The sequence below is a fragment of the Scardinius erythrophthalmus genome (assembly GCF_964197995.2).
Source record: "Scardinius erythrophthalmus genome assembly, chromosome: 1".
Taxonomy (NCBI): Eukaryota; Metazoa; Chordata; class Actinopteri; order Cypriniformes; family Leuciscidae; genus Scardinius; species Scardinius erythrophthalmus.
Window position 1 is genome coordinate 40,889,592 of NC_138221.1, and position 20,324 is coordinate 40,909,915.

The 20,324-nt window shown below is 39.0% G+C and overlaps 1 protein-coding gene across 2 annotated transcripts in view; it reads right to left on the minus strand.

The window, feature by feature from the left end:
• The window catches only part of plekhh3 (pleckstrin homology, MyTH4 and FERM domain containing H3), a 37,977-nt gene extending 18,042 nt beyond the window's left edge, over positions 1-19,935 (minus strand). The window contains exons 1-3 of one of the 2 annotated variants that reach the window (XM_081370117.1): positions 19,461-19,935; positions 9,715-9,770; positions 826-914 (exon numbers count right to left, since the gene is read on the minus strand). In XM_081370117.1, coding sequence (XP_081226243.1) covers positions 826-914; positions 9,715-9,770; positions 19,461-19,595 — 280 coding nt within the window. In that variant the 5' untranslated portion in view covers positions 19,596-19,935. Of the gene's footprint in view, positions 1-825; positions 915-9,714; positions 9,771-10,035; positions 10,055-19,460 lie in introns of those variants that run through there. The other variant, XM_081370118.1, reaches the window with a different exon arrangement.
• Between the last annotated feature and the right edge of the window lie 389 nt (positions 19,936-20,324).

Sequence of the window (20,324 nt, forward strand, 5' to 3'; positions counted from 1 at the left end):
AAATCATCATATCAGAATGATTTCTGAAGGATCATGTGACACTGAAAATTCAGATTACCATCACATGTATATATTATATTTACACAGAAAGCAGTTATTTTAAATTGTAATAATATTTCTTTAAAACAATGATATTTAATATAATGATATTTTTATAAAATTGCTGTTTTACTGTATTTTTGGTTAAATAAATGCAGCCTTAATGAGCATAAGAGACTTCTTTCAAAAACATTACAAAATCTTACCGACCCAGACTTTCGGATGGTAATATCTGTAAACCTGATAATTACCAATAATGATTATGTTTAAAATACTTAAAAATTTGTTCTTCTTTCAATTAAAATCTATGGTATGTCCCCAATTAGATTGATAAGTGTGTGTGTGTGTGTGTGTGTGTGTGTGTGTGTGTGTGTGTGTGTGTGTGTGTGTGTGTGTGTGTGTGTGTGTGTGTGTGTGTGTGTGTGTGTGTGTGTGTGTGTGTGTGTGTGTGTGTGTGTGTGTGTGTTTGTTTAGCCTGCTACACTCTGGTTTATAGGGAGATAGTTGTGAGACAGATATGAGATTAACTCACTGCAGATAAAGTTACCAGAATGTCATAAAGTTAAAACCAATTCAATCTTAGAAATTTTAATCTTCACGCTATCTTCAAATCTTCGATTTTCTCGCTATCTTCGAAATTGCAATCTTCACAATCTTATTGTTGTTAATAATGGATATTGTTAATACCCACGAACGCACCAATGCATGCAAAAAATACATTTGCTCTTATAGCCATAATGACAACTATGGTGCAAGAGAATTATTAATTAGCAGAATTTCTCTCACCCTTTACGAGCACCTCTGGGTCTTCGTCCATCGTCATCTTACCCTTCTGCATGATGAGACTTCTCTTCTCCTCGGGAACTCCTGACAGACTGAACAACATGGAACACAACATAGACGTCAGCAATGTGCCTACTGTAACCCAGTAAGTACTGTACGACCCCCTCCCCTGGCCCCCAAAACACACACACACACACACACACACACATACATATATATATATATATATATATATATATATAATGTATGCACACTATCCCTTGAGGGAAGTTGGGGTCAACATCATAATTCTGCTGCTAAAACAGACCCCAACATAGCATGAAACCACTTCGCATATGCAGACATTTCACATCTCACACACAAACACAACACACACGCACATCCCTCCACCCTCCACCACCATGGCCAGGCAAGCAGAGCTTTATCGGTCTGGCAGCCAGGGAAAAGACTGAAAATAAACGTGACTAAGAGACGCCAAGGACACTCGCACGCTAAGAGAAAACTAGGAAGAGACGAGGAGAACAAGAGAGGTCTAGGGGCAAGAAAATAGTTGTCATTAAAATTCACAGGGCTTAGGACAAAAAATATTATTGGTGGTGGTTCCAATATAAAGGACCTTAGTGGGACATTCCTCATCATTGGGCCATGGACAGTGTTTTTGGATTTATTTTTTTGGATGTGGTACCATGTTTAATGAATAATCTTTCAGTATCATGGTATGGTTTAAAGTACCATGGTACTGCCATGTAAAATGTTTTGTGGTGTAGTGGTTAAAGGATAGAAATCACTATGGATAAAAATCAAGGCCACAAGCGTCTACTGTACTTTTGGACTAAAAGACTCTTGTTAAGTGCAGAATAACAACTTGTAATGAGCAGGTAAAAGATTAGTCAGAGGACGTCAGTAGCTAACAACTGATAGATTATTTGAGGAATCCTGGGAGCACAAGCACCTTGAAGCAGACAGTGACGGATAGATAATCACTCTGATAACACTGGCACTCAAACAGACTAAAACACACACACACACACACACACACACACACACACACACACACATTGGGCTGTATTGGAGGAATTGAATGTGGCAGTGAGTCGGCTATTCAAACGAGACATTCCTGAAACTCCTGTTATCTGGAGAGAGAGCTTCACTTGACACTTATTATTTGGACTTGCTAGTTTCTCACCCAAATTAGCCATTTGTTAAGTCAATGAAATTGAGAGTCCTGAAAACTCATTTCCTCTTGCTGATGCCCTGGAAAAATATGGTTTGTAACCAGAGATCATATAATCACTGATCGGATGGACGGATACTGGCCCGGTGCACATATAGGATCTGATAGGAGAGCAAATGATCTGATCGATCTCACACACAATCATACTTTATGCACACACATCACCAAGTTAAACACTCTCATTCTGTCTTCTTTAATAACATACTGATATCAAAATATTGATTATATCAATAAGCCGATACTAACAAGCTGATGAAATTGTTTGATATGACAGATAATATCATGATATGACAGATAACAGACGATAGCTGTGCTTTGGAGTATTTTTGTGTTCTTTGAATATCTTGAACCATGTCGATGTTCTGTACATTTATTTACAGGTCTGTTTACAAGTGTATGTGTGTAATGGAGATGCAGTGGTAGATCCCTGCGGATTTGCATCACTCTCTAATTTAAGTTAAAGCTCAGACAGAGTCAAGAGTTTACAGACATCCATCCGAAAGAGGGAGAGAGTGAGTGAGAGAGAGAGAGAGAGAGAGGCAGGCAGCACAAAAAGAGGAAGCCTCCATTCGCAGGAGCTGTGAGGGCTGGAATCAGCCGGTCAGAACCTGCCAGAACCGGTTTATGGATCAGAGCAGAATCAAGATCAACAATCCGGTTTTAACAAAAAACATTCTCTGTCCCTCAGGCATGAGAATAACCCTCATCCTAATCTAGACAGCATTAATACACACATACACACACAGATAAAATGAGCCGAGCTCTGGAATGAGACTAGCACGCAGATACAGATAAACATGCTCTGCTATATAGAGACTTTAGAGGGCAGTAAGATATCTTATGGATATGAGGTGTAAAAGTGGAAATGAGCTTTATGACTCATGTCTCAGGGGCTAGATCTGTTTTACTATCTGTCTAGACTAACAGTAAAACTAAAAAAGTTTTTATGAATATGGGGTTCAGAGAAGTTTGTGATGGTGACCTAAAAGGATAGATATTTTGGTGCTAAACTGAAAAACCAGATCGGAGTCGGAGCACGCAGCATTTCACTTAAAAGTTATAGAGAGATATGAAACACTGACTCATCGGATTATCTCTTAGCTCTGTACAGGACATGACAGTACAGGAGACCGTAATACCCAACATACAGCGTGCATTACAAAATAGGAACTCATAATCTAAGGCCTGTTTCCAACAGCATGCACATGTGGCACAGTGGCGTATCTGATTATACTGAGTACTTTGTTCAATAATGATGGATGGATGGATGGATGGATGGATGGATGGATGGATGGATGGATGGATGGATGGATGGATGGATGGATGGATGGATGGATGGATGGATGGATGGATGGATGGATGGATGGATGGATGGATGGATGGATGGATGGATGGATGGATGGATGGATGGATGGATGGATGGATGGATGGATGGATGGATGGATGGATGGATGGATGGATGGATGGATGGATGGATGGATGGACGCACCTAGACACCTCTATAGTGAAGAATGGCTCTAGATAACAGAATGGTTTCTAAGTGGCTGAAGAACCGTTTTTGTTTAAAGTGCAGGCATGATTATTTGAACCATGTTAGCCTATCTGCCCTTTTCTCTGGGAAAATATAGTTAGCGAGTAAAGAAAGCAAGAAAGGCAGGAAGTAAGGGTTACGGTTGGGTTTTGGCTGTCTAAACAGTGATGCCCTTTTGAGTGAATGAGCCACTCTAGATCAATCTGAGCACCTTGGACCCTCGGAGCCAGATGACACAACACAATTACATGTCGTTGATTACCTAACAATACCAGCTCCCGATCGACACGAGGCGGGTCACGTCTCGTTCAAACCTCTCAAAGTATAGCTATATAGCAGTAGTGCGCGCGCACACACACACACACACACACACACACACGTCTCTCTGCAGTTACTGTGTCTAAACTTGAAATGCCACACCTACACGCGAAGGCACTGATAAAGCACAGGGTTTGGCGTGGTTTGACTGTGTGCATATCTTATCCTATATAATGGATCAAACAGTGACATCAGCATGGCACTAGACCAAACCCATGCGCTCTGACTCGGCCATCCTTTCAGCTGAATGAGGAAGAAGAAAGTAATATTTCCTCTATAGAAAAAGGAATGAGACGCTGCCATTCTGACTGAACAGATGTTTTTAAATGACGACGACGTGATCATTTTTAAACGATTAATATGTATCATGATGTATCTGTTGTGTGGATATGTTTGCCCAAATTAATATTTTATTGTTTAGACACTGATCTTTGATTGCTCAAGAGACTTATGGAGTTTCATATTAACTTTATCCCAGATATTTCTCCTTAAATTCATTTGGAGAAATAAAAATGTAATTTTACAGAAGTATAAAATTAACGTGAATTAGCACATGAATAAAATACATAATGCACAGGGGAGAAAAGGATATGCTCACTAGAGGTGGATACATTTTTAATTTTATATTCAGTCTCAAAGTCAAGTGACTGTCTCAAAGTCTTACATTTTCCTATCAAAATTATTGGCCCCTAGCTCCCTAACGTAAAGTATTTACCAATGATCACAGATAAAACTTGGCAAAGCGTAAAAGCACTTGTCGCACTGTAAATTGTAATTAATTTATTACACGTAATAAAAGAGCCACAGAGGCTTTTCCAGTGAATGCCACCACAATATTTTTTTTTACTGAGCCAATTTCCTCAGAACTTTATCACAATTTTTTATTAAATGTAACTCTCAACTTCAAAGATGAAAATATAGCTATTCCTGAGATCTATTATTTGGAGGAGGAAAAAAAATCTCTCTTTTCCATTTTCTCTCTATTTAATCTTGTTGCTGTGAAGAAAAATTCATTTGTCATTTTCTTTCCTATGGAAGACTGAAATTCATAGTCAGATTTGTGCTGTGATTGTGTGAGTGAGTATGTGTTAGATGTTGGAGGCGTTTGAAGTTTAAGTCTGGAAACTGTAAAGTAGAGGTTTATTCAATAGTCACAGCTGGAACGCAGGTTTGGACTGCTGTAGAGGATCTGTAGGGGGGTGAGGGGTGTGTGTGTGTGTGTGTGTGTGTGTGTGTGTGTGTGTGTGTGTGTGTGTGTGTGTGTGTGTGTGTGTGTGTGTGTGTGTGTGTGTGTGTGTGTGTGTGTGTGTGTGTGTGTGTGTGTGTGTGTGTGTGTGTGTGTGTGTGTGTGTGTGTGTGTGTGTTGGAGGGGCTGGGGGTCTCCAAGGTTTCCACAGCAGCTGTCCAATCAAACCCATCCCAAACCTACCCACCACAGCCCACTCTTTTCCCAGAGTCCACAACAGTGGCCCCCAAGAGGGGCCTACGAGTCGACTTCCTGTAAGAGGGAGAGCAGAACAGGAAACAATTTGTCACACGGGATTAAACGGCAGGAATAATAGAAGGAGGAGAGGAAAATGAATATGCCTTTCTCCAAATCTAGGCATGGAAGACTTGAGGGAGAAAAAGCAAGAGAGAAATACAAATAAATGAAAATATAAGATAAAGGGGCCTAGACAAAATATCAAACCGAACTGTCAATCAAGTGGGATGTTGACTTTACTAACACATGGATAAGGGTGTCATAGAGTCATAGACCTCAATTCAACTCATTATAAAATGGATTAAAGAAATTGAGAGAGAGCAAGAGAGAACAGGATGGATTATTTGGAAATGAAAGTGGAAAGTGCTGTTAAGAATGTAGCTGTTTTTTGCTGAAAGATTGACTGATTTGATGAGGGGAGAAAGGAAAATAAGCAAATACTGTAGTGCTCGTCTATGGAAGTGACAGCAAAATCACCCCAAAAAAACCTCTGCAGTCCAGCATGTTATAAAAAAAAAAACACTCTCGACTCATGCCACGAATACAAACTTGAACTCAAATGACCTGGGGGCCAGTTCTACTTTTATAAGCACAATTAAAATTATTATTTATTAATTATTTTAATAGTTTGGGGTCAGTAAGAAGTTTATAATGTTATTCAACAAGAATGCATTAAAAAATGATCAAAAGTGAAAGTAAAGACATTTGTAATGTTACAAAAGATTTCTATTTCAAATAAATGCTGTACTTTTGACCTTTCTATTCTTTAATCAATGTTCCAATTAACAACAAAAAGGGTTTTCAACATTGATAATAATGATAAATGTTTCTTGAGCAAATCAGCATATTAAAATGATTTCTGTAGGATCATGTGACACTGAAGACTGGTGTAATGATGCTGAAAATTCAGCTTTGATATGACAGGAATAAATGACATTTTAAAATATATTAAAACAGAAAACACTTATTTTAAAGCAAAATAATATTTCATAATATTACTGTTTTTACTGTATCCACTTTTACTTTTTTTTTTTATCAAATAAATGCAGCCTTGTGGGCAGAAGAGACAGAAGAGATAAAATAAATTAAATATTACCAACCCCAAACTGTACTGTCTAAAGACTAAAAATAAATGATTAATGCTGATTTAATATTTTTTTAAATAATTTTATGTCAGAAACATGCTTTGTGCTTCAGACAATCAGAGTTAAAGATTGAGTTTTTTTTTCCCATCCTGTTTCCCTCTCCTGTATGACCTCTGCTTCAACTGTCCGATCATAATAAAAAGGCAAAAAAAAAAAAAAAAGTTGTGGAGCATGTGAATAATCTAAAAAAAAAAGAAAAAAGAAAAAAAGAAATAATATTGAAAGACAAAATATAAAAGAGGAAAATGTGATTTGCGGATTTAAGGATAACATGTTTTTTTTTTATGCGTGAGGGGGGCCGTATGAAAATATCTTATGGTTTAAGACTTGTACTCAAATGTTTTGTACGTTTTCAGTGGAATAGCGTCATGGAACTGGAAACTCTGGGGTTGGTAATACTGCCAGGCAAAACGGTTAATATGAAGGCAATGTAGCACTGTGTGTGTATCCCTCCCTCTCTGAAGCTCTCTGTGGCCTAGGCTTACTAACCTAAACCATCTGTGTGGCCCACACTGACAGGAAACTGATAAAAGAAATGGAGGGATGGAGGAAAGGTAGAAAAGAAGGGAAACATATTTTATGCTCCCCTCCATAAACGTCCACTGAATCAAGGGGATTTTTTTGAGTGTGTGTGTGTGTGTGTGTGTGTGTGTGTGTGTGTGTGTGTGTGTGTGTGTGTGTGTGTGTGTGTGTGTAAAACTTATACTGCCAACTCCAAATGACTTACAGTAACAGACATCAATAGCTTGATTAATCAATGGTTAACACAATAATGATAAAAGCTAATATAACCCAGTTACCCATTGTACTCACACGTACACACTAAGTTTAAATAAATCATTGGTTTGTCACTGTTATAACTGCTATCTCCCCACTGTCACAAAGAACTCAGTAGGTTCTTCACTCCTTGTTTACAATTTTATTTAATTAAAGTTTGTTTAGTGTGTAACAATCTCTATAACACACTATTCTCTATAGTGCATTTATGTGGCGTGTTGAACTGTGGTCAATAGGTGATTGATTTTAATCCAATTAAAATGCAGTGTTGCTTAGTTAGTAACTAAATAAGCTATGCCCTTGCTGGAAGGCTTGCACACACATTGACCACATTTATATACTGTACGGGTGTATACTGCCATTTTTGAAGGCAAAATTATCCCTAAAAGTAAAGAAAATGGAGGACATTCAGGAATGTCCTCATTTGGAAAAATAATTCATAAAAAACTAAAAAATATATTTTTTTGTTCATTCTAAAAAGCATTCTTTCAGAGTTCCTACTAATTGCATATTTATATATTTGGGTTAGTTTCATTATAATTAGCTTTACAAAAACAATAAAAGTCTATGATATGCTACCATTTAGACAGCAAATTAAGTGTGTGTGTGTGTGTGTGTGTGTGTGTGTGTGTGTGTGTGTGTGTGTGTGTGTGTGTGTGTGTGTGTGTGTGTGTGTGTGTGTGTGTGTGTGTGTGTGTAATGTTTTTCTATACCGGTGGGGACTTCAACCTGAATGCACACTGACTCATGGGGACTTGTGTCACTGTAGGGACCTAAATTGAGGTCCCCATGAGGAAACATCAATCATACATAATTACATTTTTTTTTAAAATTTTAATGTAAAAATGCAGACAGTTTTCTGTGATGGGTAGGTTTATGGGTAGGGTTAGTGTAAGGGGATAGAATATAAGTTTGTACAGTATGAAAACCATTACGTCTATGGAGAGTCCCCCAAAAAAATAGCGAACCAGAGTGCGTGCGTGCCTGTTTGTGTGTGTGTGTGTGTGTGTGTGTGTGTGTGTGTGTGTGTGTGTGTGTGTGTGTGTGTGTGTGTGTGTGTGTGTGTGTGTGTGTGTGTGTGTGTGTGTGTGTGTGTGAGAGAGAGTGTGAGAGAGAGAGAGAATAGTCAAAAACAACAACAAAAACAACACAGATTTCAATATAGAAACCATGAAAGTCCAGGCACTCAGCTTTTGAAGCGTGGGAAACACATTAACACCAAGCTGTGACCTGTCAGGTTGACCCCTTAAATGGACTGACAGTACAGAACAGCTGGCCAAGAGGAGAAAGACCTGAAACCTACAACCAAACATGAACAAAATGTTCTTTAGTTGAGATTTAAAAAAGGCAGGGAGAGGAAATAAACCAAGAGAGAGATACAAAGACAATACATTCTTTCAGATCTGGTGATTGAGGACAGTATGATGGAGTAAGTCTTTCTGACCTCTGCTAAAAATAATACGGTTTTCTCAAGAATACTGCCAAGACATCCAGACACCCAAGACATTCCACATCCAGCCAACTGAGCGAGACTGAAAGCACTCAGGATGACAGGACGTATGTGTCTAATCTGTGATGGGACTGAGCGACCTCTCCACGCGATAAAAAAGACTGAGTCACCGTCTGGCTGAAGGTTTCATGCAAATCTCAACCTGCTAACACACACACACGCACACAATCTTGGCAATACAATAAAATAACTGCTCATTTGTAGTGATTAAATGCACAGTAAAAACATTTTCTGTGTGTTTGATTCTTTGTGCTGACACACCCAAAATGACACAGTCAGGCTGGCCCACATACCATTACCTTACAAGTGGCTGTATAACCTGCTGTGTATATATATAAAAAAAAATGCTCTTCTTTTCAACCTTCTCTTCATCAAAAAAAAAAAAAAACTACACAACACTGATAATAATAAGAAATGTTTCTTGAGCAGCAAATCATCACATCAGACTGATTTCTGAAGGATCATGTGACACTGAAGACTGGAGTAATGATGCTGAAAATTCAGCTTTGACATGACAGAAATAAATTACACTTTAAAATATATTCAAAAATATTTCTTTGAAATTCTAATATTATTTCACAATATACTGTTTTGCTTTATTTTTGATCAAATAAATGTAGCCATGGTGAGCATAAGAGACACTTTCTATACGCTTTTATATCAAAATACCATGGTATTACAATCTGATTCCACTGTCACTGCAACGTCACAATAGGTTTTTGTAAGGGTATGTGCTGTACGGACTGACAAATCTATGTGTATTCAAACCTCTCTCAGTCCAGATTCGTGAAGGAGATGTAAGACAGACACACATGTGCGCACGCACACGCACGCACACACACACACACACACACACTCACACTCCTATTAAACATCATTAATGTCTGAACTCACCAGGGTGTGCCGTTGGCTGTGCGAGTGGGCTGAGACAGAGTGACCTCTAGTTGCCCCTGTAAAGGAGAAAGGACAGAACACATGGGCATCTGGCAGGTATTGATCTCATGCTTTCTTTCCAGTAAACTCTGCTACATATTCTCGAAGAATGTGCAGTACGTAGAGAACATTGTGTCTCTTTCACTTCCTCTGTTTCGATATGTTCAACAAACATCATATGGTTTAATTTGCTACTTAAGTTTTGAGTTGCCATGGTACCAAAATTTCAGAGTGTTTAGTATTATACCAAAATATTCATTGTTATCCACTGGTTGCACAAACCATTCACAATGTGCTAAAAAATGCAGTGGACTCAAAATCTGTTGACACCTGCGCAGATGATTGATAGGCTAGGGTTCGACGGGACGTCCGGATTCTTTTGTGCATTCCTCAGGTCTGGCTTCCCCTTCTCAGTCTCAAGGCTCATATTAAAGAGGGGAAGACGGAACCAGAAAAGAGCTCTGGACTGCGGCAGGGGTCCAGGAAAGGTCAACCTGAATGACCTGGAAACCCTCTGATGTGGCTCAACGCAGCTAACCAAAAGAAAATGTATCAATTGGTCATACTGGAAGACGGCTGGCTGTATAGTGTTTCATCAGTCTGAAACTAAATGATGAATTAATGATATATTTAGTCATGCAATTAGTTGGTAATTGTCAAACAACTGTATAAATGCCTAATCTAGTGCTGTGAGTCATAAGGTCATTTCCTGGACTCAAAATCTCCCTTGGTTGGAGAAAATCTCCAGGGATCTGTTGATCTAAAGCTGAGTGGTGCAAAACTGACCACACTTCCTCTTTGCTACATGATATACTGTAGTGTAACGTTCTGAAACTACCACACATACACACACAATTATCTAGCAGTCTAAATTTGGACTTCCCATTGACCTCTATTGTTCTTGAATTAAGCTAGACAAGGCAAGCATCCCTATTACTGCTCACGCTTAAGGTTAGGTATTTGAACAAACCCTTAGGTACACAAGCATATGATATGTCAAATTATGCAGCTTTTCGAGGAGACGTATGCTATTTCCATTCCAAGTAGACTTACAACTTTCACCTGGTAAAATTGCCATTAGAAGAGTCAGAGCACCCTAGCAACTGCAAAGACACATACTGAAACTACCCAAAACACTCTAGTGACTGCACAACAATGCACTAAAAACACACTCATAACACCCTAGCAACTGCATACGAAACATGCTACGAAAAAACACACCCAGAACTGTAACTGCACACAATTTTGCTACAAACACACTCTAGCAACTGTATTGCAATGTGCCATAATTGCCTAGAACTCCTTAAAATGTAGAGTTAAAATCTAGTTACTTTCTCTAACCAGTTCCTGAACCCTGACATAAAACTTTTAAATAAAAGGCAAAGTCGCCATGAAATGAAAACCCGCGACCACACTGAGGATAAGCGGTTTGCAGAATGGATGAATGGATGAAATTAAACTTCACTTTAACTATTTTCTAAATGTATGTTATTGATCTTATTGTGAACAATTCATCTAAGCATGTTTCATTTTTTTATTTACTTTTGAGCTCTTCAACAAAAGTTTATAACTGGATCTTCCGGTAAAATGAATGAATGATGTGCAGATGTTCATTCATTCCGGTAAAATGTAACATTGTTAGTTTCTTTACAAACCTTTTTGCGTTTGAGCTTTTCCAATTTATTTGGCTAACATTCTTTAGTAATTTAGTCACTAGGTCATGAGCGTGCACACACACGCACACACATACATACCTCTTTGAACAAGTGCATTAGAAACAGCACCTCTTCTGTAGTAATTGGCAGTGGATTCAAACACACACACACACACACAACTGTTGCAGGCAGATCATAACATTCAAAACGAGGGCCGTTCTCAGAACTGACAAAGACACAGAGTGCTTTTGTGCACAATTCGTCTACACGAAATACCAACCCAGTTCTGCTCCACCCAGCCCCTCTGGACCAACTCTGTCCCGCAGCCAGCCCTCAGACCCTTCACACCCAGCGGACAGTAAATACACACTGTCCTTCCATGCAAACGGATCTGATGTCAGCTTTAGTTTCCTCTCTGTGCTACTTGACAAGCTTGTAAACCTGAATAAAGGGAGAGTTCACCCTAAAATGAAAACTTTGTTGTTCCAAAACTGTTGACTTTCTTTCTTCTGTGGAACACAGAGAAGATATTTTAAAGAAAGACTGAATTTCCACTGATTTTTAATTGTATATTGACAAAAATCTTTTTTCAAAATATATTTTGTGTTCCACAGACGAAAAAATGTCATACAGGTTTGGGAGCGACGTGAGGATGAATAAATAATGACAGAATTTACATTTTTGAGTGAACTATCCCTTTAATGGCATACGAGAGGAAGGGACGAATAGAAAAATACATAGAGGGAAACATTTCCTACTTTGAACTATGTTGCCTCTGTCAATACTATTAACCTAAAACACACACAGAGCGAAGCCTCCGATACCTTCTGGGAGGTGATGGCTACAAATAAATGTACAAAAGTGTCCTGAAGGATTAGTTTGCTCCTACCATTTTGCCAGCAATTTTCTTGTGAATGGTGCTGTAGTCAATAACTGCAGTGTTTCGACATACAGGCAGCGAGCAGCCCGCAATTTGCAATAAATACTGTTTATGAGCGGATTCTAGTTAAAGTTGATTTCCAGGAAAATTACAAGGAGACTCATTTATACAACCATGTATTTCTACCCACTGAGATGACCATCTGACCCCTGTCAACCACCCACCGGCAGCCCCGGGCTGCGGTGCCACGCTCGGCTAGGCTGCGGGTTCCCGTTAACGACTGGTATGCTTTGGCTCTGATTCTGCCCTTTGGTCCAGTGACTCAGTGAGGTTTATCAAAATCGATCCTAGCTGTAAACTGACTCAGTCTGACACTTCACATCAGCTGTAACTCTAGCTCCCCCTCACCTTGACCTATTTCACAGAAACGCACCTCTGTCTGTGTGTGTGTGTGTGTGTGTGTGTGTGTGTGTGTGTGAGAGAGAGAGAGAGAGAGAGCGTGTGTCGTGCCGCACTGTGGTATCATGTTTCTGGGCTTTGGCACAGCCTCGGAGGAACGTTCAGTGCCGAACCAGGGGCTCTGAGGGTCATGAAGCTAAACAGGGAAAACATCAACAATCTTTTCTTACACAAATACTTTCAAAGAAACGCCAAACATTTCAATGAAAAGCAAATACAATTTTTTAGGGTTTTTTTCTATTTCAGGTTTAAATTAGATTTCACATTGTTTCTTATACTCACCAAGGCTGCATTTATTGGAACAAAACTTAAGTTAATATTATGAAATGTTATTGCAATTTAAAATAACTGTTTTCTATTTGAATATATTTAAAAATGTAATTTATTCCTGTAATGGCAAAGCTGAATTTTCAGCAGCAAGAATAGGGTAAACTGAAAAATGGTTAAAAGATCACCAAATGCAGCCAAATCTATCACTGAAAACTATCTGAATGTAACAATCACTGCTGCAAGAAAAACATTTGAAATATTATCACATTCTGACAGGTTTGGAGCTAAATCTATGAAACGTCACCCAGGTCAGCGGCAAGATGCTTCACAATTAGCATGCCACAATTTACAACTAGAGCTGCTAAGTTTAGTACACACATGCATTCACAGTGATGGCCAAATAAGATGGACGGCTGAGGTCTCTGCCAGAGGAAGAGTGGAAATAAAAGAGCAGGAGGATAGAGGTGAGAAAGAAGGGTGAAAAACGTGTGTTACAGACCAAAAGGGGTGTGTATAATGAGATTTGCTTAATGTTTAATCAGGGTGGAGAGGCACCATAAATGTTGGACAGGCTCAGCATGCAAGATAGAGAGCTGTCATTAAACCTCTCTTTCTCTCTCACACACTTTCTCTTCCTCTGAGTGCTGCATGCTTCTTCTTTTAACCCGTGGGGCTTTAGGCACAAAAGCACAGACCAGAATTCAAATTCAGATGAATTTCAGAAAATGACACATCTAAATTCTTCTTTGGTGGCATGCCATTCACAGCAAGCCACTTCACAAGACATATGTTAAGAGTTTACAATGCTTAAAGTTAGTTATTTTTCACACAATGGGGTGATGCCATAATTTTGTTGGCCAAACCGGCTCCCTGGTTCACACGACAAAAACCCTAATCGAATTACTTACATTGGCTTTTGGATTATTATTTGGATTTTGGATCTCTGTGACCATTTGGTTCAATCTTCACAAATGAACACAACATTGATGAATTTTGAAGCCTAATTATAATCACCAGATGTATATAGCTATACATAGGCTACAAAAAGACCATACTTCAGTGTCACAATCACTAAGCTCTTTCAGTCTTTTTTTAAAAACATTTTCCCTGCAAGTTTGAAAGAGAGCAATTATAAACACGAGTGAGATTAGGTTTCCTGTTCGGTGACGACATTTAATGTCCCTGATAACCTCTGTAGTCCCATTTAGCCACTTGTTAGCAACCCCCTTTTTCAAGACAAGAAAAAGCATTTTAAAAAAATCACTAGAAATATATTGTGTTAAAAACCACAGACTCCATTTCAGGCATTTAACCAATTACCCATTCAAAAAACCATTGACTTCAGGACGATAGAACCGGAAGTGCTAAAAATACAAACTGGTTACTGGGTTTTGGCCAACAAAAATATGTCATCCCTGCAGCACTCTATATCCAAGTGGGGCTTGATCAGGGTTTAAGTCATATAGGAAAGCTGAGAAAGGTATGGCGTGTGAGCGGGACCTCTGGCAAGAGCATTCTGGGATGAGGAGCGGGATGAATCATCCAGGCAGGAGATGCCGTGATGGGTTTGTTCCGTGGCTCACTTCCGTTCCTGTGTCCCAAGAGACAGGGTTGAGTAAGAGGGCGGAAATGCCACTGCTCTGCCAACCATAGGCTTCTGGAGCAGATGTTCGCCTGTGTGCGTTTTTGTTTTTTTCTTTGGTTCTACCCTATATGGACTTTTAGGGACAGGCAGGACTACCCAAACAAAACAAAATATTAATTTACCTTTTTTTTCCTCTCTCTCTCTCGAGTGGTTTGTTATGTGAAACACTTCCACTTCAACTATTTATATTGAATTTCAAGGTATCAGTCGAACCCGTTTTTATGTTTATACAGTTTGTCTGTAAGTTATTATGTGTTGCTGGCAAACTTTAAGACTAAAAAGTGAAAACATAAGGGGAAAACAAATTTAGCATTATGTAAAATCAGTTTATTTTGCCCATATCTCTCCAACAAAAACAACAACAAAACATTAAACCTCAATTTTAACCTGCATAGCGCAAGATTTTGGCTCGTTGTAGAGGGTGTGGGGGAAATAACATCTCAAAGCTCTGTGGTTCTACAGTTATACATTAACAGCACCAGGTCTGTGCCAGAAACTCCTGCCAGTTTGTGTTTCTTTCCCAGGATGCCCTGCTCCTCAACTCAACAGCTGCAGTGGGCGGGTGTCCTCGTGTCATAACATCTTCAAGGCACAGCGTGAATGTCAAAAACAAAAAGAAAGAAAGTTTTGCGTCTCCAAAGAGAAACACAGAAGAGTGAAGCGAGGGTAGTTCGTCACTCTAAAATAGGAAAGAGGGGGGAGCACAGAGCATGCAGGACAAACAGAGGCGCTCTTTCAGTTAGCCCGCTGTCTGTTTGGCCAGCTTGATTAGGGGACGGCTGCTGACGTCAGAGTCTCACACATGGAGGAGCAGATCCCTGAACCAGCACTACACCTCCAACAGACTATAATGGCCTTAAAGAGAAAGATTGTCACCTTAATGTCATCCCAAACCTGCATTCTTCTGTGGAAGAAATATATTTTGAAGAATGTTTCAACTGTTTCTTGCACACCAGAGACTTTCATTGTATGGACAAAAAAACGTTGAAAGTTTAAATTGGTTCTTTTATGTTCCACAGAAGAAAGAAAGTAATTTGACGATTTTGTTGTCATTTTTGGTTAAACTATTACCCTTTAATGTAGCATTATAAGTTATGAGCCAAAGTATTAACTTTACATTGTAGGATGAAATGTAGGGTTTGTTTCAGGATAAATATAGTACAGAAGTACATTTGAGTTAAAGGTGGATCTGTCGAGATGATACATTCAGCTGCGGTCTCCTGTGGCACAAAAAAAGGACCGTTAACAGTCACTGCAGAGAGGAAGTATCCAAACACACACGTCTGTGGGGTCTGACCACCTGCTTGAGTGTGTGGCCTACAGAGGGTTGGGTGCAGTGGAGGAGGTCTTTGTGTAAACACGTCAATGGATGTTTCCGGAGCGGGCTTTCCTAGACCAAACCAGTCCTCTCCGTACCATCCATGTCTTCCAAGCATGCATTTCCTCTTTGGCAATAAAGTTTAGTGGGCAAAAAGGTCCATTGTGTATTGTCAGTAGTATAGCGATGTATGAAACACAGCTTACACAAAGGTCACTTTCAAACCAAGCAGCTTTCTGTTGGTCAACATGGTGAATTCGCATGACCAACTTGAACTCTATGCGAAATCTGCATCGGGAAATTCCCATTTGTGTGGATTCTTATTGAAATGACTGGAATTCTCACACAGAAATTTGCCCAACAACAGTAAAAGCCAGTCATTAGCTGGTCCAAACTGATCATGGGCTGGTAGGTCACGATTTTAAGATGTCAACCTGTTTTTTTTGGTAGCACATGGTGGCTGGTCAAGCCGTGAATGTCTAGCTTGAACAAGTTTAGTAATCAGATTAGTCCAGTTATAAACCAGCTACCATGTGGCAAAACACAGTTAGTTTAGCTTGATTTTCCAACATCTTACAAAGTCCTTAAAGAATCAGTTGTGTTAGTCCAAACCCCCAAAGGGCAGAGTGCTAATTATAAACATCAGAGAAATAGATGTCATCCACCAAGACCTGAGCAGCATCCATACCAGTTTCTCCTAGGAAGGACAACTGAAGGTTGTTGCTCAGTCTATTGATCCTGCCTGGCATGAAGAGGAAGCCAGGCCTTGCAGATGCACTCTAGATATCAATATCTTTTAGCAATAATCAATAATGGCACTGTGGCAACAATGAAAATAGCAAGAGTATTGTGAATTGTGGTGGTGCAACAGCCAGAAAAGGCTGATAAATCATAATAAAAGTTCAGGCTCTGTGCACCCTTAAACAATGACTCAGCAAATGGTCACTCGTATTACAATAGCCATTCAAACAGTTAGAGCTGATTATCAAGTCTTTAAAGCTGATTCATTACTGTATATTTGATACCCAAAGATGTGGCAGCCACTCAGTTGACTATGTAACATTATCGACTGTTTTACATCACACACCAGAGTCTGGATGTGTTCAATGGATCAAATTCATCAAATTTAATCATGCAATCAAATTCAAAATGAGTTGAGTCAAAAAATCCAGAAATCACCCAATCAGATGTCTAAATTTGGTCTTTATCTTATTTCCCATCACACTTTCTAAAGTTTTTTGTTTCCTTTGGCCATGCCTTTTCTCTTTTTTCCCTTTGGCCATATCTTTTCTATAGACCCCAAGGACTGCCAATGGTGCCTCCTTAGAAAAAATAAAATAAAATAGGTGCATGAAGACCCTGGGGAAAAGGGAGGATGCACTGACCTATTAACCTCCTATATTCTACCCCCATTACCCTGACACATGCACACACACGCAGAAATCTTTCACAGAGCCATAAATGGGTTAATGGCATAAGACTTCACCAAGGAAATATGGAGATTATTGATTTTAGGGGGATTAGTCCATAGAGGATGGAAGGAGTGGGGATAAAGGGAGTAGGGAGAGATAAGAGGTCAGTCCATAAGAGATTGGTGCAAAAGGTCCCTTAGGCTGTTTCTAATTGATTGGCCCAGAGTATTGTGCGTAACATGGTTTCACAATATGTATGTCCAGACATGTCAAGAGATCTCTTTATACTAGCCTAGCAGAGGACTGATATTAACTATAGACAGTATACTTGAGGTAAGTCGGCATTACATGTGGGTGTTGGGTCATAATGCAGTGTGGAATACTTTCGGTTGTAAGCAATTATCCATCCCAAGAAGTACATAGTGTTTACTGGAAAAAAATTCGGCTTTAATTCAGAATAGCTCAAAACAGCCTTTGTGTGAGTGTAAAAAAAAGGCTCCCTGGATGTTGAAAAACTCATTTAGTGTACAAGCGGGGATCAATACCAGAGATTTTACTGACAGAGGAGTCATTATTAAATATTTGATCATGCGGATGTGTTCAGTTGCACAGAGGCGTAAAATAGATGGGGAACCGGAGTGCTGGCTCAGCTGAATGCCCTTCACTGTTCATTACATTTCACAGGAAGCCTTCATCTCTGTTCTTCACAATGATTTGTACCTTTTTAACGCACATGGGCTAATCATGAAACACCTCAACAATAAGCTCTTGTGTGTGAGAACAGTGAAAATAATACATCGGAAGTACAGTTGTCTTACACAAAGTATCAACTACATATTTTGTGTCATTCATTTTCTCAATGTAATCAAGTTGCTAGGATTAAAAAGCCCTCAAAACCACATACATAGTAAACATATGTATGAAAGTCACACAAATTATATATGGGAAGCATTGGTATCTAGCAAGTAAAGCTTGAGCGCTTTACTTTAATTCTCAAAATATAACCAGTAAAACTAGTTTTGCAAGAATATAGCGTAGGTGTTTTCATCACACTCCATTTCCAGCACTTAAAACTGAGAAATCAATACATTTGTCCTGTCAGTGCTGCTTCAAAAATATTTCAACATTTTGTCTATATAATAAATAATTCTCACATCAATTAATTCATTTAAAAAAAAAATCCATGATCTTTCCAGCATCATACTCATGTAGGCCTATAGAATGTTTGAGAATGCCTGATTATGGCAATAAATCATGATAATAATAATTTTAATGTTAATAGTACTTTTTTTCTAACATCCTTTCCAATAGTAACTATTCATTAAGTTTTAGCATCCTTATACAAATAGTGACTAGTAGCCATTCCATTAACCGTTGGCACTTATTCTTTACATAAGCACTCATTTATTTTACTACTAGTCATTAGTTTTACTAGTACTTATTAAAAATACACTAATACTTAATCATTACATATGTAACAAATGAAAAAAAAAATTGTGACTAGCGAGACAAGAAATATAACTAATGACATTTAGATACTACTAGGGTCTCAGAAATAGGTAGGCTACAAGTGTCTAGTAGTAAATAAGTAGCCTACTAGTAATGAAGGACTAAATACAAGTAACTAATGTTAGAGTTTCTATACCTAACAAAGTAGGCCTACTAGTACCAAATAAAAAGTTATTAGTAAACTGGAAAGGATACCAACAGCAACTAGCAATATAGACTACTAGTTGAAAGTTGTGAATTGAGATCTGAACTACACATCCACATAGAATTCAATGGCAAAAAACAGCAATAACTTAATTTATTTTGAAAAAAAAATCAAAGTTACTTGTTACTTTTGTGGTAATGACCAGTGGAATAGTATTAGATTAGCTACTAGACAATTTGAAAAGGATAAATCCACTTTTTGAAAAAAAAAGTAAGAGTAACATCAATACAGATATTAGTTACCTTAAACTAAAGGAATGAACCATGATGGATGTCATACTGTGATGGCTAAAATTGCTGTCTAGGTAGTCAGCTTACTAGGTTTTGTGACACAGCTTTAGTTTTGTCTACATACCCGTCCCGTGTGTGTGTGTTCGTCCTGATTGCGTAACTCGAAAGACTCTTCCTCCTCTTTCTCTCCATGATCCCGAGCCAGCAAACTGAAGCCTTGTCTGCAGCACACAAGCCACCAAAGTCCCTGCAAAGGCATTCAAATCACGGCGTGTCGTCCAGTCTCTATCCGTAAATGTCCAGTGATGTCCACCGTCCCTGTGCTGTCGTGCAGATGGGACAGATGGAGGACGTCTAGTCACATGAAACGGGCTGATACAAGAGAATAAACTCCTCTATTTCGGCTGGGACAACTCAGAAATGCTGCGTTTTATCAAACGGGATGTATCCAAATACGTGTCCAACTTCAGAAAAAGACTGATAAAAGACTTTGATCCCACGGGTACTTTCAAAAAGAGAGTAGATAAAACATCGTGTTTCATCGGTTTCTATCGCGTCTCTGATTCTGCGGGACATGAGCTTGCATGCACTCTTTCAGCAGCGTGAGTGAAGGGGCGGGGCGAGTCACCCCATGCGTTCGCAATCGCAAGATGATTGGCTCACCATCCACACGCCCAGAAAACGCCCCGCCCCCTGTCTGGCTCGCTGGCAGGCATTTCAGGAAATGGAAGCATTTCAGTGATGGGATCAGAAATATTGAACTCTCATTGTAAAGCAACACATGTCAAATCTACCCTCAAATGTAGACAATACACAAGGAAATTTTACCTTTTTACTAACTTCACTCTGTGCTCGGTTTACCTAGTAATTATTAAAGGGTTATTTTCAAGGTTTACCCCCAGTCTGTCCTTGTCTAAACTATGATGTAATCACAGAAGGGTTATCTACTTTGAATGGCAAAGTGAAATTCGACATTACCAAGTAAGTG